The sequence below is a fragment of the Acomys russatus genome, chromosome X (genome assembly GCF_903995435.1).
Source record: "Acomys russatus chromosome X, mAcoRus1.1, whole genome shotgun sequence".
Taxonomy (NCBI): domain Eukaryota; kingdom Metazoa; phylum Chordata; class Mammalia; order Rodentia; family Muridae; genus Acomys; species Acomys russatus.
Genome location: NC_067169.1, coordinates 110,635,020 through 110,659,177, shown reverse-complemented (window position 1 = coordinate 110,659,177; position 24,158 = coordinate 110,635,020). Strand labels below are relative to the sequence as shown.

Sequence of the window (24,158 nt, the reverse complement as noted above, 5' to 3'; positions counted from 1 at the left end):
GGAATGGATTGCAACCTGGCACAATCTATTCTTTCATCTGACTCCCCTGCAGGGACAGCCTTCTTTAAAAGAATAGCTAACTCTATTTACTGAATAGGGAGTAAGAAACTGTGGCAGGCAGGGATACAAAGGAAAGTACCCATTTAATTGGAATGCTTCTTTATTACAATTATTTCGTGGATTTCAATTATTTTAATTGAGAGTTATGTTCCATTAGCTAAAACTGCTGCTTTTAACTATGTAAGAAGGTTGAATCCCTCAGCAGCATATAAGTTAAGGGGAAAAAAACTGTATTTCCTGGAGGTATAGAAGACCATTTGAGATTACAGATTGATGAATACGATGCTGTAGCCAAATTATACTAAGTGCCTTCTGATAAGCTTGAATACAGTTTGTGACTAAGTAGGGAGAGAAGGATTTAATGGATGCATGTTTTAAATGAAACAAGACAACTCAGTCTATTGTCTTGATCAACTGAAAGAGCCTTCTTCAGTTAATCAAGGCCGTCTTGATCCTTTTACTACTACTCTAATCAGCATGGCCAAAGTACATGGAAAGTCATGGTTTACAAAGTGACAATGACATCCATGTATTTCGGAGTTTCTGAAAGATACTTCTTAAAAAACAGCTTATACATTGCTACATGCTTTATGGTCTTTGCCAAAGGTCAATTAAGAGGGGTCACTAATGTACTTGAGTGATTATTTTTCTGTTTTTAATAGTGTCACTGGGGGAGGACGGAGACAAGAAGGAGTGACAGAAACACATATGAGAACAGAATAGTGGCCAGAATCAGAGTGAAAAGAAAATTGATTGCCTGAAAATAAAACTATTGATTGATTAATACAAAGGAATTTTTTGCTAGTTATGTAAATCGGGAGGATATGAAGACGTGGAAGTAAGGCTGAAAGCATCTATTAGTTTTCCAGTCATACATATTTTTTACTTAAATAATTTATTCAGATTACATCTCAATTGTTATCCCCTCACTTGTATCTTCCCATTCCCCCTGCCTCCCTCTTTTACCCTATTTCCCTCCCCTAGGTCTGTGACAGAAGGGGACCTCCTCCCCAACCATATGATCACATTAAAATCAATATTGCACCTAATTTTCCAATCAACCAGCCCAAACTCCATGACATGAAATTTTCTTAGCTACTAAGGTAAGTAAGTTGGAACACCTACCAGGACTAAATTCCCTCTTTGGCCCATGAGACATGGATAAGCTTGCAAACTGTGGAATACAAAGTCACAGGATGCAAAGTGGAGAAGTAGCACAGGTTCCTCCTCATAGTCTGCCCTCTGAAGCAGTCTGGGGTAGAGGCATGGTTTCTGACTTCAGGAAGGTGAATTTGGAAGGCTTCCAAGCTTATTCGAGAGTGTATGGGCAAAGAAACCACACTCTTTCCTAAGAGATGCAGTGTTTGCAAAATGCATGAGACTTGAGGGAGAAAATAGGCCTTCCATAACAATTTAGTCTGTGATATTACATGAGAAAGGTCATAATATCCAAAGGTTGAGAAGATTTCTGTCAAAAATATTTCTATGAGTACATTTAACATCATTCTGTAAGCCTAACTGGAACTTCTGTATTAATAGTTTAAAAAAAAGAAAAGAAAAAGAAAAAAATTTGTCTAGCATCCACCACCAACACATCCTCACAACATCACTGGGTGGAAGAGAATTCATGGGCCAGGGAGTCTGGAAATCTTACTATTGAAGGATAACCAGTGACTCCCATCATTGTACATAAAGGAACATGGAAAATGTGTGTTAATGCAATAATTGGGACCAATAGGTAAGTGAGTTTAAAGATGGATTAAATGTTTCCTTACCTAGGTCAGTATGGTGAGAAGCAACTTGCATTGACCAACAAGTGAAATCAAGCAAAAGTTTTCAATGTAGTCAGTGAGGGTAGAACATTTTCAAGGAATTCCAGATGACATCCTGAAAGAAATATGATAATCCATGAGTGATATAGCCATCTTTCTTCTCCCGTGAGCCATTCATTCCTCTTACTTCTCCTATAAAACTATAATGAATATCATGGAGTGCCCCACCCCCAGAAAGACACCTTCATTGTAAATTCAAATTTGGGATCTACTAATATATAAGCGGAATATGTATGGAGTAGATATTAATCAGGGCGCATTGGTGGATGCTTCTGCTGATAAAACTTTTTTCCTAATCACTAAAACAGATATCATGGAAATTGTTTGATCATTTATAAAAGGCAAAAAATTTACTTTCTAGGTGTAGAACTGTAGGTGACTATCTTCACTCACCAGCTGGGTTTCTGTGAGAATATTTTAACAGCTACAAAATAAATGTTTGGCCTTAGGAAAGAAGGGGATGAAACCCTATCTAATACCAACTATATGACTGTTTGCCAAGTAACGTACTAGATGGACCTCAAGCTTGAAAGTGCATAGAGGTCAGCTCTGAATCTTGAAGGAGTGTACATTCAGATTCTGGTGATGTGGGCATGGCAGGGTTGAGAATCTTCATGTCTATCATTATCTGTAGAGAAACCACTCAACTGGACTAGGACATACATGCAAAATTAGCTGCTATATGGGCTAGAGAGATGGCTCAGCTGTCAGAAGTACTTGTTGCTCTTGTCAAGGACCCAGCTTCACTTCTCAGAAACCAACCTGGTGGCTTGCAATTTTCTGTAACTTCAGCTGCAGGGGTTATGACACCCTCTTCTCACCTTTATGGGCACATACATACATGTAGGCAGACACTCATACACATAAAATAAAATAAAAAAATAAGCCTTAACCTTTGATGAAAAAGATTTCTTACTTTGGCTTATTTCTTAGGAAACTAAACTTTTTAAAAGGATTTCTGGTATTCCAGGGTCACACTGATGGAATGTGATACAGATGCCAAGATTGGAAAACACAGGTTGATTATAAGGTGTTTGTCAGTGACCCTACAGCACTACCGAGGGCTTTGGAAACTTTCTCTTGGGTAATCCATTTATAGTCCACACTTGATCAAAGGCCTAGCACTTTAAAGTCTTGCTTCTTTACCAAGGAAAACATCTCTTATTCGCAGTTCTTTGTGCTTATATTTATGGGATTTTCTTTTTCCTTTTCAGTTAGACTCATTACCCACTGCACTCTAGAAACAGTAGGAAAATTGCTTAGACTATCAAGGCCCAAACCACACTCATAATCAAATTAAATCCAAATCTGTAGACATGCATCCTAGGCAGGGACACTTTGTTCAAAGCTCCCAAGGTATTTCTTACATGCAGCTGTTACAGTTCTGAATTAGAAGATTTGAAGCAAAATTTCTGCAAAATGTACTTTCAATCTCCATTCTCGTGATGTCATAAAAGAAAATATACTACCAAACAAGGTTCCCTGTGAAGTTTTAGAATCATTTTGTTATTATAAACTTGGACTGTTTGACTTATATCAGTTGTAAAAGGGGGCCCTTATTGGGATCATATAGAAAAGATACCATAGTGAAAGGAGGCAGCTCATTAAATGGCTTCAGCACAAGGCATATGCCCATGTCCCAAGTTCTTGGAGGATATTAATAACAATAGATCCTAGGTCTGTTTGGTTAAAGAAAACTAGCTAGTGATGAAATAATCATTTTAAAAACTAGAATACAGGCTAGGGTTGAAATTAGCTATAGTGAGCCACTGAGAACTCCACCGTGTTTGTTCACCCTGGAATGGAATTGCTGTGTAAATACATATGCACTGTTATAATGTGGTATAGTGAAAAGAAAAGAACCACCACATAAAGTTACATGGCACCTCCGTACTGAGGTATGGGAAGAATGCTAAGACAAAACTAATCAGAGACCTGAAATTGCCCTAGGCAAAGGATCAAGGGATTTCCATTGCAGTAGGGGAGACAAAGGATTACTTAGAATGTTAGTGTTCAAGGCTGGCAATCCTACTGGTGCTCAGGGCTCAACTGTAAGAGTCAGGTATAATTAGCCTTGCATGCAACCATGGGCAGGTTACTTTTAAAAGTCCCCAGGTGGTTCAAATGCTCAGCCACAGCCAAGAACCCCTAGTTTATAGTGCGTTTGTACTAGGCAGAGTAGGCTACATGTAGGCAGTGATCCTGGAAGAGAAACACCAAATATCTCGGTATAGTGTCTTTTTCGATGGATATGAAAGCTGACCAGCAGCAGCACTGTCGTGCGAAGACCTTGTGAAAAATGCCAGTTTTTGGCCTCACTCCAAACCTTCATGGCTAGAAACAACAGCAGACCTTCAAAGCTAGAAAGAGCAGGTGAGGCGCAGATATCTAGACCTTCAAAATGTCTTCTAATATCTCTGCCAGACATATTTGTGAGGCAGGAACTATTGAGGACTAGAAGGCCGAAGATGATGCGTCAACATTATAGAGAGTGTTGGGTGACTGCTCAGGCAGTAAACTGTCTCTGTCTTTTTTTCATTTTGAAAGCTGCTAACTTGCACTTCCAGTTCACTCAGGCATTTAAGTTTTATTCCTTCTCAAGTCTCTGATGGGGGTTGAAGACCATATACTTTAGTCTTACAGTCAATGTATATGTCATTTATACAGCGTACTCTTCTGTTGGTTGAAGCTGTACTTTTATAATATGCTCATTTCAATCTTCAGCAGGTAGATGTATGTTCCATGGACATTTGGGTCCTGACGTGAATCCAAGTCTTGGCTCTGTCAAAACTGATGCATAAAGCTAAACAAGGAGCTGTGCATGAACCTGGAGTGGTAGAATGCTTACTGAGCATGCGTGTAGCCCAAGTTTGATCCCCCACATGTAATGGTCCACCATCTCTAACCAAGAACCAGGGAAATGGTAACAAGAGGATCAGAAGTCCAAGGTCATCTTCAGCCAAATAGGAAGTCCAATGTCAGCATTGGCTCCATGAGACCATGTCTCAGAAACAAGAAAAGAAAAAGCATAAAGTCAGAGCAAGTCTCCGCAACCTCCATTTTGTGGTTTCTTCTCTATACCTAAGTCAGTACTTTGATTGTCTGGGACTCACATTCTATTTACCGGAGACCCCTAAAATTAATCACCAAATGTCAAGCAGTATCATTCAGTAGAGAAGGATTTTTGCTCTGGACTGAGAAAGGACCCTGCTGATGAGAAACAGTGGGGATTTCAGGTGTACCAGTTCAGTGGAAGCTTTCTGCTTCCTAGTTGACAGGCACAGTTACCAATGCATCCTGATATTTACTTGGTTTACACTGTGTGACTTCACTTCTGCAAACAGATGAGACCTTCCAGGATGCAGAGGATATATAATGGCTACAAAGGATTTTCAGGGATTCCTGCTAGTTCTTCCTAAAGTGACGTGTAGGCCAGAAAGTCTTTACCCATCGCCAATTCCAGTGATTTTCAAAGAAGGAAACTTCAGATTTAGTAGGTGAGGACATGTTGGTGATTTGGTGGTATTAGGAGCTTTTTTTTTTTTTTTTTTGGTTGTTACACTGGGAAGAGTGCTCTTGGCATCTGTCAAGTTGTGATCAGAGCTGCTACTCAAAGTCCTTCAATGCACAGAACAATTTTCCCCACTGTTGAATCATAAGACTTCGAGTGTAAAAATAGTAGAGACATCATTTCAGCTTTTGAAGGAGAAAACCAAGGCTCAGAGAGGTGAGGTGGTACTCTAGATGCCCATGCAGTTCCCATTGACTTTATGTCTTCTAGATGCCAGGTTATGTGCTGCAGTCTTAGCCATTATCTATGCAATCTAATGCACACTTTCAAGGTAGGCATGAGTATCTTTAGGCATAATTTTGTTTATTTTGAAGTACTTTTTGCAATAGCACATTAGAAATATGAATACAAACCCTGTGGAGTTTAACTGAGAATGGCCCCAGGAGACAAGCGTTTGAACACTTGGTCTCTAGCTCTTGGTAATGCTTGGGAAGGATTAGAAGGTATGATCTGTTGGAAGGGATGTGTCAGTATGGGAGGGCTTTGAGGAAAAGAGCCCATGTCATCACCAATTAATTCTCTCCCTGTCTTGTGGTTGTGAATCAGACGTATGCTCTCAGTTATTGCTCCAACAGCATGTGTGTCTGCCTGCTGGCATGCTAGTCACTGTGACTGGCATGAACTCCAACCCTCTGGAACTGCCAGTGAACTTGCACATAAATAGTTTCTTTTAAAAGTTTCTTTTGTCATAGCAATAGAAAAGTAACAAAGACAATCCCCAAAGGGACTGCCTCATGGTTCTTGCATTCTGGGAGCTTCTTTTTAAGTTATAAAACAAAAGCGTATATCTGTATGTAAGTGCAAAACTAACTTTTCAGTAAAAGCCAGAAGCTATCCATAAAGTGTCACAAAATTGCCCAAAAGTCACATGGAGACTAGGCATAGGAAGAGTGACTAGACCATATGTCTTAGTATTGAAGGAGGCTAAGGTTACTAAGAAATGCTTGAGCATGTTATGACTAGGGCAATGTTCTCGACTCCTTCCTCATGTACAGTACCAAATGGGACAGAATGTCTATTCCTCATGAATCGTGTGAGCAAAGCTCAGATAAGACATCAATGAATATGTAGATAAAATAATTACAGATCTTATCTGACTTACCTAATATGGCTAAATAATATCTCTAAGGTATTACATTTCACCAGGTCCATAAAAGACACAGAAGGGCAATCAGTGGAAACAGAAAGAACAGGTCACAAGGCAGCCAAACTCAGTACATTCTAGAACTAGTGGAATCTTCTGTTAGTAGAAAGATAGGCAGGTGGTGGAAATGAAAAGTTGGAGGACCACCATCATAATTGTGGGTTTGCATTTCATTTCAAGATGACAAGAACAAAATAACCTGATCATGAGAGAGAGGGAAACATACTGGGGAATGGAGAAAGTCACAGATGAGGCCCTAACTGACATTTTCGAAATCATTTTTAGAAGTTGTTTCTACCTTCACCAAACAAAATGAGTATTAGCACTAAACCCTTTTACTCACTGAATTTTTGAAGCTCTCCAAATTTGAACCTACCATCTTGATGATTCTGCTGTGCCAGTAAAGCCTAAGCGTCACATACAGATAAGTAGATAGTTTGCTCGGAGGTGAAATGGAGGTGTTGAGCCAGCACATGCTGTGGTTATCTGCACTTTTCAACGTGACAGGTGTTCGGCGACATGGAAGACTAATTGTGGTAATTGCTCCATTTTCTTCTCACTGTCTTTCTGATTATATGAGGATGTTTGGTACTCTGTGTATTTTGCCTAATTTTGTGTTTCATAAGGGCTCTGAAGCATTTTCTTCTTAGAGGCACTAATATACATCTGATAACTTTGATTGTTAGCCCCTTTGCTGTATTCATTCCCTCTGTCCTGATGATCTCAAATTTGCTCGGCTCTAAAATTGCCTGTCGTTAATTATGTTGAGTCATGTTTGTGAAAGGATATTCAAAAGCAGAAAAATAACATCATTAAATAATTGAGCAATTATTGAATGCTTCTGTTGAAGCCAGCAAATATTGAGAATTGTAACGGCCTAGTAAGGGGGAGAGGTCCCTTTTGTGCACTGTCTAAATAGTTTCCTAGGCTCCTTTTGGTTGCTTTTATGTCACTGAATAAAGACAGAAAATTTCATGAGAGACAGAGCTGGAGTCTTTGGCAGTCAGAAACACTCATGGGCCTGATTGGTGATAATATAGAGATGCTCCTATGAAGTACTTTTTGTATGGATTTGATGGCTAACACTCCAGGAACCCGGCTTCTAGGCTGTTTTCCAGTATTTTACTGAGTGGACTTTCTTGTGCTTGTTAAACTGCTGAGACTTGGGCAGCTGTTCTTTAAGAGCTATTGGTACTGTTTTCATGAGCTAAGAAACAGATTACCCGTACACAGGAAAGATACATCATTAACCTCTTTCATTAAAAGGCCTTTAAAAGATAAAGTCCGTTGGCATTTTTAATTTTATCAGATATAATTACATCTTTTCATAGATTGGTGCTCTGGCTCTCATAGTTCTAAAATGGCTTCTCCGGTTTCTACTCTGTCATATGCTTTTCTCTTACTGTGAGTGCCTGCCCCTTACCCCTGTCCTGGATCTTTATGATAGCTGAGAAGGCTAGAGAAGAGTAGGGAACTTTTTATTTAGCCCAGTGCAAACAGATCTAGGTCTAATCTGGCCCACCCAAGCATTGTCAATAGAGTTCAGAGGCTTTTGGTTTGCTTCTTTTAAACTGAGAACTAACTATTTTATAGTGTGCTTACAGCGACTATTCATTTCATCACTAAAATCACTTACACTTGTTACTTCAGTGTCTGAGTATGCCACTTGTCAGTGTCTGTGAATGTGCGGATTTGTGTGTGTGTGTGTGTGTGCGCTTCCCTTCTCCAGCTCTGGACTGTTCCTGTGCGAGTCTGGAGTCAGGAGTGGGGAGTGTTGTGATCAGGGCTGGGGCACCAGCCTTATAGTTTAAATGTCTGCACAGAGGCCTATTCCTTGTAAGGGTTCTTATGAGACTCAACAGCCTTTCAAGAAAGATGTGGTTCTTGGGTCCAAAAAATCAACCATAAGTCACCTTTTGGCTGTTTACCTGTCATTAAGAGTCAAGTTAAGGGAGGCAGAAACAGGCAGGGCTCTGTGAGTCTGAGGTCAACCTGGTCTACAAAATGAGTCCAGCACAGCCAAGGCTACACACAGAAGTCTTGTCTCGGGAAAAAGAAAAGAAAAGAAAAAAAGAAAGAGAGAGAGAGAGAGAGAGAGAGAGAGAGAGAGAGAGAGAGAGAGAGAGAGAGAGAAGCTGAACCCTTCAAATAGCTTTGCCTAAACCAAGTTTTAAAATAAACCCATGATTAGATCAATCTGTAGTTGGAATACGCAATAGGAGCCACCGAGTTCTCAGCCCTATGGTAATTCCTATTCTTCTGCTGCTGTCAAAGGCACAGCCACTCTGCCATTTGAGAAAGCCCAATAACAAGTGAATTTTTTTTGTCACAATTCTAGAGTTTTTAACTGAAAATATCGTCAAATTTGGGGATTTTATAGAGTCAAGTGATGTATTACTTATGTAATAATAGCTGGTAAAAAAAATCAATATTTCTAGCTCATGGTCAGCAGAGCACCATGATACTGTTAGATTAGCTCTCTTTTCTTTTTCTCTGTTTTTCCTGAATTGAGTGATGTTTGAGGCATTGAGTAAAGACAGCCTGAGACCCAGAGCAAAGCCATTAAGTCCCAGATGTTCACGATTTCCAAGGAAATGTTGTGCGCCTGTGGTTATTACTCAGATGGCTCCTTAAATGCTCTCATCTTGGCACCTTTTGCACTGCTAAATTCAATTTGAGGAAAGAACCGGGGGTGGGGGAGGGCTTTGGTGGAAAGCAATTAGCCTGCACTTTGGTGACCTTCATGCTTCCCCCACCATGATGAATTGGGGGTTAGCTCTTGTGTCAGTCAGCAGGTTGCTTTTGCTAGAATTGTGTTATATGTTATAGATAACCAGTTCTATCTAATTAAACAATAATGATGACAGTGTACGACATTTTCTGGGAATTAATGAGCAGCTGGAAAAAGCTGATGGCTGGAGAGTCAGCCAAAGGCTATTAGCTTCGGTCCACCATTAATCTCCAGAAATGCCCATTTGTGACATCATTGTTGGTATTGAACAATGAAAATGTAAGACAATTTGCTGATATTCATTTTGTAGGCCCTTGTAACAAGCTCCTTATACATTATCCAAAAGTCATATTTTTTCTTTTTTAGCTGCCTCAAATGCCTTTTAATCTAAATAAAATGTTTGTATATCGCAGTTCCTAAAAATGGAATTTCTTGGTTTTTATATAACGGTGAATGTGTTCAATTTGGAGAGTTTTCTTTTAATATTTTGGATGGTAAAACCCGCATTTTTTCAGCTGTGATACAGGAATTTGAGAAGTTTGTATATTATCCTGACTATCTGCTCATGGCAGGAAATGGTTGCAAATGCTTTGAATAGCTGTTGCTAGCAAGCATGTGCATTCACCAACAAGATTCTAAGAAGTTATAGTAACACTGCTTGCAGAGGAAGGGAACTCTCTGCCAGGAAAAGCTGCGATGGTGTATCTATATAATATTTTTCATTACCGCTACTGCATGCTAGAAGAAAATCAGACTAAAATATTCACTACCTTCTTGCATCATTTAATAACACTGTTTATACATATAGTCTTTGTATCAAGGACTTCTTCTAAAGCCTAAATGGGAATTTTTAATTATTGTGTTCTATACCATTCCCTCCCCTACATGAAAGAAAGTTCTTAAAGGCCACTGAAACACCAGCCAATGAATTTTGAATTCTTTGCTGAGCACAAGGCTTTTGTATATCATCTAAATTCAGCCATAAGTTGTTTATTTTGTACAGCACAGGCATTATTCTCCCTGTAAAGAAATGGGCCGGTGGTATCTATCAGTCCTTCTAAATGCATGTTAAGCGTATGCATTTGGGGGAGGAGAATGAGTCAGCATGCCATTAATCACAGCTTTAGAGGAGCTGACTCACTCCTGGGGAAATGGAGTGGCCTCATTGGGGAAGGGTGTGAAAGAAAACCTCCATTCTTGGGTCAGTTCCCTGTTTTCGCAAATGCAAATCAAATTTGCACCCACTTCAGTGGGTGGTTTTCAAACTAAAGAAAGTAGCTGTGGACCCTCTAAGGCCCACATCCAGCTTTTTCAGGGAAAGACAGCAATGAAACAGAACCTGCTTCAGAAACACACAGGGAGTCTGATAAGCAAATCTGGGCTCACGGGAACCTAGAGGACATCTAAGGCCCAGCTTTGCAAACCTGCCCTGTTCTTTCACGATTCAGCCAGATATGTTTTTGATCCACTCTTAATTTTTGAGCACTCAGCGGGAATCTCTTGTCTTCAATTAAAGGACTTTGAACATCGGAAGGATATTTTTTCAAAGTCTTCTTTTTAAATACATTGATAATATAGTTTTAATTTACAAATTTGGTTTCCAGTGTCCAACAATATAACATTTTAAAATAGCATATTTATAGTATGATGTCAGAATACATCCGCCCTCAAAATTTCTTTTTTTTTAAATTTTATCTTTTAAATTATTTATTCAGATTCACATCTCAGTTGTTATCCCCTCACTTCTATCTTCTGTTTCCACCCCTCCCTCTTTCACTCTATTCCCCTAGACCTGTGACAGAAGGGGGCCTCCTTCTGAAGGATATTTACAGGGTCTTTGGTTCTCTTTGGAAGTCAAAGCACAGAGAGCAACTTGCAAGTCAGGTCCTTGTCAGGATCAGTTTGAGAAGAGAAACAAGTGATTGTTGGTAGACATTGGTCATTTCATCTCTACGTATTTATGTGGCCTCTTAAATGGATATATGTGCTCTACGTGGTGTTCCCTTAAGTACAACACGCTTATGAAAACAAAACTATTACACTATGGGTACAATTAACACTGTTAAAAATTTCATTGTACCGACAGAGTGGGTATGGATTATCTAGTAGCGAACTTTCCCCAGGAGTATTTTCAACCCCTCAAATGAATTTGCCAAATTATTAGATGTGTCCCCTTGAAGCTTTGCCTAAGAAATGCTGTTGAGTTAGTCTTCCCTGGGAGTAGGATGGATTGAAGATGTTCACTGCTTTCTTGAAGCTCTAACTTGAGTTCATTTTGTTATGTGGTGACCACAGTTCTGGATGACGCCCCCCCTGGCACACAGGAATACATTATGTTACGACAAGATTCCATCCAATCTGCGGAATTAAAGAAAAAAGAGTCCCCCTTTCGTGCTAAGTGTCACGAAATCTTCTGCTGCCCGCTGAAGCAAGTGCACCACAAAGAAAACACAGAACCTGAAGGTTTGTGCACGACAGACACGTGTTTTGCTTGTTTTCTCTCCTCTCTCTCTCTCTCTCTCTCTCTCTCTCTCTCTCTCTCTCTCTCTCTCTCTCTCTCCTGCTTTGGATTGTGCATTGCCATCTGGTGTGCTGTGTATTGTTCGGTCCCTGTGACAGCTATAGGAGACCCTGATTTACTGGTGACTGTGTTACGCTGTGTCGCATGGGACACAGTAGAATATAGTCACCTCAGCACAGTGTGCAGCATCCTGCTTGTAGCTGAAACATTTTCAGTTGATGTCATGACACTATTTCATTTTGGCTGCCAAAGTTGCTTGCTCCTGTAACCAACACCTGCCCAAATCTGTTCCCATCACCTTGCATTCCTGAAGCAGCAGTCAGCTGAGGAATGACACTTCTAAAAGGAAATAATGAGATTGTTTCAATTTTTCTATCTCTTCTCCACTCCATAAAGCTTCTGCACTGCTTCGGGAAAATGCTTATGATCAACTTAGTTCGCTGAACCAGCCCCAGACTCCCCATGTAATGCACGCCCACTTGCACTTTGCCACAGTGAAATGCATGTCTCAAGGAAGCCATGAGGAGTTTTTAATCTTTTTTCCCCCCAGCTCAATACAGGTTTGGAGAACTCAACTTGCTGCTTCCTTAAGCTCAGATTGTCAAGTGTTCGTTCCGGTCCATGTAACACATCTATCTCTAACCTACCAATTCTGGCCTGGAAAGGGTATTTATCTGCTTTCCAACATTTTTGCATGTATCAAACAGGATGATTTTTTTTCATATTACAAATACAATATGGTACTTTTATTGTTTTCAATGTGAATTTTAACTCCCAAATTGACCTTTGCATATTGTAATGCATGTGATAGGCTCTTTTACAGTAAGAAATTATCTTCTAGTAACTCATGATTGATGGAGCTTTCCAGTGTACAACACTGGATGTAACAGCATTCATCTATACAATGACAGTTGGAGTATACTTTTTGCATGATGTTTTAATATATTCTATAAGTGACTTTGTTCCTATATCAGGATGCTCTTTTGAAACTTCATAAGAATTCTCATTACAGCCATGTTTCTAATGTGGAAAACAATAATGCTTGGTTTCGTTTGAAGTTTGGTATATAAAAGAATTACTCACAATAAGCTCCAGTTCATGGTTTTGAAAGCAAAATGTTTTTTTCTTTTTCTTTTAAGTTTTCACAAGCAGAAAAAGGGAAAGTATTTATCCATCTATGTTTAGGTCTATTTTGGTAATAAATAAAACATTTGCATTTTTTTCTTTTTTTTCTTTTTTTTATTAATTTATTCTTGTTACATCTTAATGTTTATCCCATCCCTTGTATCCTCCCATTCTTCCCTCCCCCTCCCCCCATTTTCCCATTATTCCCCTCCCCTATGACTGTTCCTGAGGGAGATTACCAATAATACTTTTGCTAATCTAAATTATCTACTTTGGCTGAGAGTTCTGATGTTAATAACTGATCACCTGCAGGTGACCCTTTCCAAATGGTAAACTTCATATCGTGGTGCATTAGCTGAGAAGAAATGAACTGACTGAAACTTTACTAAAATAAAAAAATTAACCAATGATTACTATTTCATTATATAGAATACATTTCAGTATGTTCTGCTGTATGTACATATACACAGTGATATTTATATACTAATAAATAGACTGGATATTTTGGTTTAGGTAATAATAATATTGCTTAAGAAAGTTGTTTAGGATAAGAAAATGGTTTAAGGTCTAGAAAGCTTGAAAGATATTTTTAAGTTGATAAATACAAGATACGATAAAATATAATTTAGGTACAAAACTGTAGAGTCACCTAGAGAGAATTTTGAACAAACTTGCCAAATACAAAAGATCTAAACATTTTGAATGTAACTTTTATATATGGCTTCCTGATTATTTCACAACTGTTCTTACTGTATGTAGTTTGTTATAAATAAAGAAAACACTACCTAAAAATTTACTAGTTAAGTTCAGTTAAGCATTTGTCTAGAAACTTTAAAATTTTTGCAATATTTCAGATTAAGTAAACAATTGGATAAACGTAAGACCCTTTTTGTTACATATACTTTGACAGGTTCTGTTCATTTTCAAGCACATTTGTAAGATGTGACCACTCTCATGAACGTTTTCAGATACAGATTATTAGAAAACAAATATCCATTAGACTCTCTACAAGGGATGAATAATTTTCAATCTGTCATTTCAAACCCATAAATTCAGTAGTTGTCAGTATGTTGAATGCTACTATTATTTTCTCACCTGAAATATTTTGAAGATAGACATTGAATTTTTTCAGATGACTGATGGTCCTCCTGGAAGGCAGATAACTTGACATAGCAGAACTAACATTTCCTTTCTTGTTCCTAATAATCACTTATGAATAGTGTTAGATTCATCAAAGGCTTTCTTTGGAGACATTCTGATACTATTTACAATCATACTTTACCCTTTCAAAGGATTCCTGTGCTCTTGGTGAACACAGACCATTGAATGAAATCACTTTATTCCTGTCTAGATTCATAGCATCCAAAGTGACAAATATGGTGGCAAACCAAACGTGTTGTGGACAGACCTTGGAATAACATGCTTGCTTTCATATAGGAAATGGGAGCTTTCCCCTTCCAGGAGGTGAAGTATCTGATGATTTGAAAGGATTTGTTGGAATATTTTTGCACTACTGGTTTTTCAATGCAATAAGTTATAGTTCCTAGTTTTGTCTAAAAGCTGTAGCATTTTGCCATATTTACTAGAAATAAAAGGCTTCCTTATTTCAAATGGGTATTACAGCTAATCTGTATAGCTACATGAAAATGTTTTATTGTCACATGATTAATCTTGATGATGTATTCTGTTTCATGGTCACTATGTTCTAGCATCAGACTTTAATTGGCAGTAAATATAGATTCCTACAATTTCATAGCAAGAATAAAAAACAATGGTCAATCTGCCCATTGTTTGGGTATTTGTATAACTTTAGAAACCATCAATTGAATAATTGAAATAATCCCTAAGACTTGGAAGAAACTAAAAGTTTGAATGAAATTATCTGTATATATTATGTAAAAGCTACTTTTCTCTTAATAAATTGATAAAAATCTGCCTGATTTTTCCCCCTCTTCTTTCGCAAAGTTTTGATGCTTCTTTTGGCTATCAATGGTTATGAAGAAACAGGCTATTTCTATAGTTTATGACCACTTGAGATTTGATATGAATAGCATGGTTACTATTGTTCAGAGCCATCTATCTTTCAAAGACATATTTGGATTATGTTAAAGTCCTTCAGAATCCATGCAAAATTTCTTAGAAATATCTCACTGCTTTGTTATGGTTTATTTTTGACACAATAAAGTCAATTATATTTTGCTATAAGTAGGCTTTTACTAATGGACAGATAATTTCAAAACAAAATTTTAAATCTGTTCCAAACACTTTGGGTTTCTATGATGTGATTATTTCTATATAATCCACTTATGACATAAGCAAGCACTTATGTGTGCACTAGAATTTGGCTGAAGAAGAACATATGAATATCTGAGAGTCTAATTTGGCTCAATACCAGCAATGTTCTTTGTTAGAAAAAAGCTGGTGCATGGAGAGTGGAGATCATTACCAACATATTTTTCTTGTGGTTCCAGGAGCCTTTTGGCAAGAGAAAGTATAATCTTCATAGCTTTGTTCCTTTATTCACTTTCTCTTTCCATGCCATGGGTGCCAAAATGAAACCACTGATTTAGTGCAACTTCTGGAAGCCAATCTATTTTCAGCATAGCTTCTATTTTGTAAATGCTACTCATTAGGCTTTTCTTAATGTTTGAAGATTGTTACAAAGAGAGTCAGAGCCAGGCTTGCAAATGGATAGTGGTGAAGATCCAGAAAGACAAAGAAATTGTGGATTGTTGGGTTTTAACAGTGAAAATTTTATTATAATAGTAACTTTTGAGGTTCTGATGTGATATAAAAAAATTGTATTCAGCTCAGTGACTGGTCAGCATCTTGTAAGCAGATATTTCTGTATATTGTTATGTATTCCTCTGTGAATGGGGGTGTATATACACACATATTCTTATCCCTTGGGACAACTCTAAACATCTCATACCAACAAGTAACCTTTGGGGAATAAATTATGTCCTAGAGCTTGGTGATCACATACCATAACTTTCACCAAGGAAGAGAAAGCAAAATTTAATGCTAAATGCTGAAGAGGTTGTGTTTGTAACAACAGCAATGATGCTATTTTGACTCTTGCCTTGGTCCCTTTAACTCAGAGCAAGGACTTGACACCATGAATATCTGCCTTGCCTAGATATTAAGACAGGGGAAAGGTAGGCAAATATTAAGCAACATGCTTGTGAAAATGTAGGGCTTATTTCATCATTTTTAAAAAAATATTATTTGTTATTGTTGTGATTTTTCATTTTAATACCAATTTTCTTTTGGAAAAAAAGTTCAGCCTTGATTTGAATTACTAGGCAGTGTGATAAAACTAAACTACTGTTATTAAATCCTATTAAATCCCCTTGTTGTTAAGTAACAATTGAGTAACCACCTCTGATACTGAATACCTGAAAAAGAGTTTTAGGAACGATAAATCTGTTTATCCCCCCGAGGATGACAATCTCGAAGAAGTTTATTTTCTATTAAAAACTGGGGCTATGTGCTTAGATGATGATGCAAATATAAAGATTTTATGCTTAATAGTTTTTATTGCAGAGCAAGTGTGACTTATGTCACCTGGCTTTTTCTTTGTGGTCTCAAAAATAACTAAAGAAGACCAGAGAACTTTCTACACTCATTGAAGCAAATAGCAGCTTAATTGCTGTTTGTCAGGAATGGTAAAAGTACTGGTCAGCATCACAGTCCAAAATGTGAAGGACTTGCTGATCAGCAATGAGTGAGCCATATCCTTTCCCTGTGATGTATCCTCATGTGTTTCTTTTAGTTGCATGTCAATTATTTCCTAAAAGACAGCTTGTTTCCTAACAAGCCCAGGAAGCAATCTATGAAGCTGAAACCCAATCACCCTTCTCTCCTATTTCTTCACCTTATATAAAATCAAGTCAGAATTTGGGCACAGCGTCTACTCTCTGGAAAACTCATGATCTAATCAAAGAAATATACTTAGCGGTCCATAATTCAATGTCAGGATACAATGGGCATTTATTATTCTTTTATTTAATATATGCATCCTGATTCCAGCCCCAGGCTGGCTTCTACAGTAGAAACCAATAATCATTCTTTCTTTGAAAATATGGTTCACTTTCTAAGTGACAGACCTCCTCCCATGTTGATGTCTAAGCATGCCCATTGTGGTAGCAATGCTTTGCCCTTATTGAGGTTTTGTTTAGTTAATATTAAGATTAGAGATTTCTTCTGGGTGAATTGATTTCATGTATTTATGTTTAATATAGCATGTTGTTATGAGAAAATGTGAAATTCCACTAAGGGACTGATGGTGTATGGTAATGATTTTGACTAAAATAAGAAGGTCCAAGTCAATCAAAGTATCATATATGGAAAATATTAACACCATCCAATCATACTGATATTCTCCCCTTCCAAACCATTAAATTATAGAGCATGTTGCCAACAGTATCTCTAGATGTGTTATCTCAGCAACTCCTTTCCATTTTTCACAGCCAATCGATAAGCCACTAGGGAGAATTTATCCTTCTTTGCCCAGGTGGTTAGGGCCCAGCATCTCTCATATGCATAAAAGTATGACCTGGATGGCATTTTTCTGGTGTCCCCAATTTCATTACTTGAAGAATAAGTGTTACTATAGTGTACTGCTGCCTCTGATTTTGTGCCTAGTTTGTCTTTGGTTACCTGCAGGGCTGGGCCATGGCATTGAGGGCCACAAATATAATAGACAAAAAATTCTACCACTGATCTCTAATCCAAACCCTCTGAGTTTTGTTTTAGATGATGCACATGCTTGTTTTGTTGTCAGATGAATGCTTTCAATTATGTTTCTTAAACCACTAATCATGCCAGTGGTTTGTAAAAGGAATTGTAAAAAGAATTCTACAGTGAAATGTGTTTTACAAATTAAATACCACTCCTAGAGAGTGATAATGTTCATACCTACATGAAAAGTTTTGAGCAATGTAGCTGATTATGAAGCTGTCTTACTTTCTTCTGTATTAAAGGTCATCTTGTAGCTACTGCAACTGTCTTACTCCTGACCTCTATTAACGTCCCACAAAACTCACCATGGGAGAAGTTCTGCTGGCTCTACTGAGCAGTACATTTCTATCAGAGTTGATCCCTTCCTCTCAGGCTCCCACTTGCCTTGCTATGCAAAAGACAATCCACTGAACTAAAGAAAAAAGTGATCAATGTCATTAGTTCACAGGCCAGCCCTAGAAGTGAGGATTGCATTCACGTAATGACCATTTTAGGAAAGCAATTCTCAACTTTATTTTCACAGTGAAGTCACCTGAGGACCTTTTCAATAATATTGATGCTTGAGCTTAGCATCAGACCAAAACCAACCAACCAGCAATAATGCTGTAGGAATTCTTCTGTTGGAAGTTCTTTAGACGATGACTCCCAATGTGATTGTACTGTCCCAACAGAGCTGGAATCAGTGCATTAGGAAAAAATCACGTTGGCAAAAGGCCTGGCATTTGGTGTCAGCTGTCAATTCAGAAATTTTATCATGTCAATTACACGGGCCTCTTCTGGAGGTGTCCTATGATGAGCGGTCACAGTTGGACAGGCAGTACTTATTTTGATCTTTAGAAATTTAAGGCATGGAAGATAGCCACAGGCTCCAATACACACACACACACACACACACACACACACACACACACACACACACAACCTTTCAAAGTTTTCTCACTTTTTTCTTGTGCTTTTATAAAATGAACTAGGCTTTTTCACAGGAGTGTGGTAATCTTCTACCTTGTGACCAACATTCTTTCTTATAAGCAATTGCTGTAGCACTTGTTCTTGTCTCATAGTCTAATAGTGGGCAGAAGAGCTTTCTCCTGACTCATGTGTGAATGAATGTACTTAAAGATGGAAAAAAAAACCCAAGGGATGATTTGAGATGCTGTAAAAGCGTAAAAGTACAGCTACTTCTTTACTGATTTAGTACTGCCCTGGAGTAAAATGATAAAACTCTCCTCAAGCTACTTTTGAACGTAGATGTCAGTCCCTGAAGGATTCCAGAGGCTGTCAGCACTGAGGCACCGCCTTCTTATCACATAGACATAATCAGCTACTGTGGCTTAAAATGATCACAGCAACATGTATTTGATAACTGATTCTGAGGTGATTGGGAGGCTTTAATTGCCTCCACTTTGCATCCCCGTTTATAAGTCATCCTGAGTATTCTAAATGATATGCATTCAGGTTTTCATTTGTTATACTCCACAGCACTTCTCAGTGTGTTTACAAATAAGGCGCTTGAATAATGCCTGGAGAAAGTGTTCAACAAGAGGCCTTACATTCTGCATTTTATCAGCACTTACCCTTGTCTTGCCTCACAGCCAAAATCCACACTCACTTCAACACATGAAAGTCACATGTCCACTTCCACCCAGGTGTTACCAGATATCTGTTTATGAGACCTAGCTATTTTAAGATATATATTCTCAGAAAAGTTCCAAGGTTGACTTGGCCAATGCGTTTCCCATTCTACTGTGTTCTACCTTGATGTTTAGTTGCTGTGCTCGAGTAATATGCTAAGGTACTGGCCACTTTTTGATCACCTTAGTGGCCAGTGTACCTCAAAAATCATGTTCCATACAATAACATCTAATGCTGACCTAAGTCCTGTTGTGATGAAACAGTGGGAAGTGACTTAAGTCCTGCCAAAGCGTGTATCACTGTCCGTTAAGTAGTAGTTGTGACTTTCACAAGAACTAGATTTATACACAATGATCCATTTCTCTCCTGACGAAGAAAGAAGAACAAGATATTGCTTGGATGTGTTCTTGGCAAGAAGTTCCATGTTCTCCTTGGGTAAATGCTCACCTATCATTTCTATGCCAGTCACTTTAGGTTTATTTTTGCTAAACTTTCCAATCACCCAAAAGATAGTCATCATTGTCTTGGAGGGCATAATGTGGAGGCTGAAGTGTAGATATGTGAATCAACTTGTTTACATAGCTTCACAGCCAATCACTGTCTTAATGGACATGTGAAGTCAAGTAGGCATGACTTCTACGTCTAATCTTTTCCTCTGCACTGTGAAACTTCAGCTCCTCTGATACCTTGCCTCCTCTTTTTCATTCCCAGCATAAGAGAAAAGATATGAGGAACATCTAACCCACTGCTAAAGAGAGTTAATTCTACAGAACTACCTAAAATCTCTGAATAGATTATTGAATTAATCACCTCAATGGAGGATTTATTTTAGGTATTCTCCACATTGAATATTATCATACACAAGAGGCAGGGTGTTATGCAAACCTGCTTCTTGAGGTTATGTTGTATGGTATGGTTTAATTCTCCCTTGCTCTCTGTACAAATGCCTACTGGCTGCAGCTAATCATTGGCTCTGTGGACCACCTCACTATTCAACTGTTGTGTTTCTCAGGCGGCATGCACAAAAACCTGCATTTCCAGATTTGGATGCTCCTAGTGAGAATTCAAATGCTTAACTGATGGTCTAGAAGTCTAGGCTTTTACACACACTTTGTACTAAAGAAAATTTCTGCAGTGATGCAATGATAGGATCTGTATTCTTTTTTGTTTCGTCTAGCGACCAGGACAGGGAGATTGGGGCGATCAACATAGGCATCTTAGAGTTACTCTAATTCTTCTCTTGCTTTCTTTATCACTTGTCCCCTTTCCCTTCTTCCCTAATCTCCATCTTCTCTCTATGAACATGTGCATCATTTTCACTGCAGACCTCCACAGACTTGCCATTGTTTCTGTGATGACACAATTGATTCAAACACATGCGTGCACACATACACATACACATGAATACTGTACTCTGTGGCCATTGGATACAATTCAGGCTAGATTTGAATTTACATATTCACAAATACACACAAGTGAGTACATGTGACTATTTAAAATAGTTCATTAGAGGAAAACACAGCATAGCAGTAGAGTTCACATGGTTGTTCTACTGGAGTCTTTTCTGGGATACATCCAGCCCAGCAAAGCTCAGACTAATCATAGCCCTCAATAGGATAATGTGGGTTCAAAAAAGCCATTCATACAGTGAGGACATTTGTCTAGCAGGCTGCCTCAGGCTGTGAATAAACTCTGGCTCTTTTCATGTACCAAGAGTGAAACAAAGGATATTTCAAAAGTAGGGATTATAGAAGCTGGCAGCCAAAATCTTTGCTTTCTTGTTCTTTCTTCTGCTATTATTTCCTCTGTACTCATTTGGGTTTTTTTCTGAGAAGGTAGTATTTTGGAGCCATGTTAGAAGATGCGTGCATTGATTCAGTAAATCTCTAATTGGCATGCATGGTTAGCTGTTCACTTAGTGGGTAATTGGTTAAATATACTCAGAATATTTGCTGAAGAAGGAAAAAAAGTCCCCAAAGTGAATGAGCATAGTTTGAGAACCTTTTCCTATATTGCAGCTTGTCTTTGGAAACAGCTATGGGTATGTTAGGCAGGCTCCTCCTCGAAGAAGACTATATTAAAACATGCAGCCTTTATTTCCTCCCTGCCAGTAGAGCTGGACTGAAGAGATCTCACAAGCCTAGCATAATGTCTGGCAAAAATAAGCACTCAATAAATATTCATCATTACAACAACTTATTCATCTAACAAATTTGGATATTTTTGAGTTCAATGGGCCATTTGCCCTAATTCCAGGCAGCAAATAACTGAGTGTTTCTAATCACCATTAACAGAATGGGTGTAGTTGTCAATAGATATTTATTGAGTGTTTTGCAAAGTGAAGCATTATGCTGTGTACTAGGCACAGCATGACAAGAGAAATACTAAATCTGCCCGAAGGAATTAAAGACTGACAGGAAAGGCACAACTTGGAGGTAGTCTATTAGCTCGATTGTGTTGCATTTTAAATCATTCTAGAACAGGGTAGCTAAAACACCACCTTATACTTAGATTGGTGCTCAGTAGGGAAGCCAGGGTAACCAAAGTGTTCAGGGATGAGTGTGGTCCTCCATGTTTTCTTATTCATGCCCCCATGAATCCATTCTGTATCATTCATTCATTCATTTATTCATTCATACGTTAATTCATGTGCTCATGCAACACTTATCGAGCTGCTGTTTTGTGAGTCAGATACCATATAATGTGATCCTCACATTTCTCAGGAATGAGTCCTAGGGTGGTGATACATTCATAAGTACTCATCAGCCCATGCCTAATATTCCAACCTAAAGAGCAAGCAGCTTTTTGCTATATTGATTTTGATTGCTTCAGGTAAATGCCAAGAAGGAGATTGTTGAATCATATAATTCTGTTAGTTTATTTTGAGGAGCCTCTAAACATTCCAGGAAGGTTGCACTAATTAACATTCTTTGTTCACTTATTTAAGTCTTGAGCATGATTTTTATTAGAGTTTAAATAAAAAGCCTATGGAGAGCAAACTCTAAACGTTGACAACTACATATCGAAGGAAGATGAAGAAGAGAAAGAGACATGCCATTTGAGTTAAGCTGGCCACATGGTAGGGAAGAGGCATGAAGAAAAGGAATGAAAAAGCTCAAGTACCGGAAAGAGCAAACTGATGCTCTTGCTAACATCTAACGAAAGAACAGGAAAAATGATAATGCTGTCTTTCTGAGTCCTGGGCTGACATAACAAACAGATCCTCATGATGACTCCATAACAACTGCAGAAAAATATGGAATTCTCGGAAGGAAATTTGCATTGTCTTATTAAAAGGATAAATAGCCATCCCATTTCTTTACCATAGCATTATGTGAAGAAGAAATTGCCTTCCTGAAGGATGATCCCTTAGCTGTATGATTGATCTATCTCTTAGGTTTGGGTAGTTTGAAATGCTAGGCCCACCAAGGCCAGAGATTTCATTCTCTTGACCCAAAGGAAATAGCAGTCTCTTGGTGTGCCTTTAAAGCTACTGTGCCATCCCGTCCCCTGATTAGGTAACTTTCAGTTCATTGAAGAGATGGGATGAAATCGCTGAATGGATATAGTCCACCATCTCTTTGAATATTGATTGATCCACAGCAATTCATCAAGAGGGATTATCATCTAGACTGGGGATTGTGTCCCACTCTCGCAAATAATACCCTTTAGGCTAGGTAGCGTAGTTAGGAAAAAATAAAGAAGTGAACCGCTCTTCTGGCATTTCTGGCCAGAGAACCAAGATCATTTCTGAACTGTTGCTTTAAGGGGCCCCAACTCTTAAGTCTGCTTCACTTTAGGACAAGGCCTCTTTTTCTCTACATCTTTATCAGTATTTGCTACTTTTGATTATTAAAAATAGTTACTATAACAGGTGTGAGATTTTATATCATTAAATATCATTTAATTTACATCTTCATAATGATTAGTGATGTTGAGAATTTTTTATGACGCCAATGGCCATTTATAAGCCTTCCTTTGAGAAGGGCCTATTTTGATCCTATGCCTATTTCTTAATAAGGTTGTTTTCTCCTTGCAGAGTTTTTTGTGTTCCTTATGTATTTTGAATAGGTATCCTTTGTCAGATATATAGCTTCCAAAAAGTTCTCCTAGTCTATAGGTTGTCTCTTTAACCTGTTACTTATTTTCTTTGTATAGCAGAAGTTTTCATTTTTATTTAAACACTTCTGTATATTTTTGGTCTATTCTTCTTCCTATTTTCACAAAAGATTTGAAGACATTACGATACTGTGATATCTATACTGCAGTACTATTTACAGAATCCACTTTATTTAATCTAACAAATGGTCTATCACCAGATAGAATGATAATAAAAGTGTTTTATATATATATATATATATATATATATATATATATATATAACATATACACATAGGCAATGGAATGCTATTCAGTTGTAAGAACTAAGATATTAAGACATTTACAAGAACTTGGAGTTAAACCATGCAGTACTGAATGAAATGAGCTAGACACAGAAACACAAATACTACATACTTCTTGTGTTTGTGAGGATTCCAAGCAACTGGATTCATAGAAATAGAGAATATGCACTGGTAGTTCACAGACACTGACATAGCGGGATAGACAAATGATAACCACAAAGCACCAACTCTCCTCTATTCTATAGGAGAAGCTAGGTTGGTTATTCTTCTTTCCTTCCTTCCTTCCTTTTTCATATTTTTATTTTATTTTATTTTATTTCTCCCCCCCAAAGATCTTTTTTACAAGTCAACAAATGGAGCTAATCATTAAGCACTGTGCAATTCACTGTTTGTGGG

The 24,158-nt window shown here is 38.0% G+C and overlaps 1 protein-coding gene across 2 annotated transcripts in view; it reads left to right on the top strand.

Annotated features, from left to right (window-relative positions):
* Fgf13 (fibroblast growth factor 13) overlaps positions 1-24,158 on the top strand; it is a 511,582-nt gene that overhangs the window by 297,738 nt on the left and 189,686 nt on the right. Inside the window, exon 2 of one of the 2 annotated variants that reach the window (XM_051141734.1) lies at positions 11,634-11,801. The exons of the other annotated variant lie outside the window; for it this stretch is intronic. Within the exon in view, the coding sequence (XP_050997691.1) occupies positions 11,634-11,801 (168 nt within the window). The remainder of the gene's footprint in view (positions 1-11,633; positions 11,802-24,158) is intronic. 2 annotated transcript variants of the gene reach the window in all.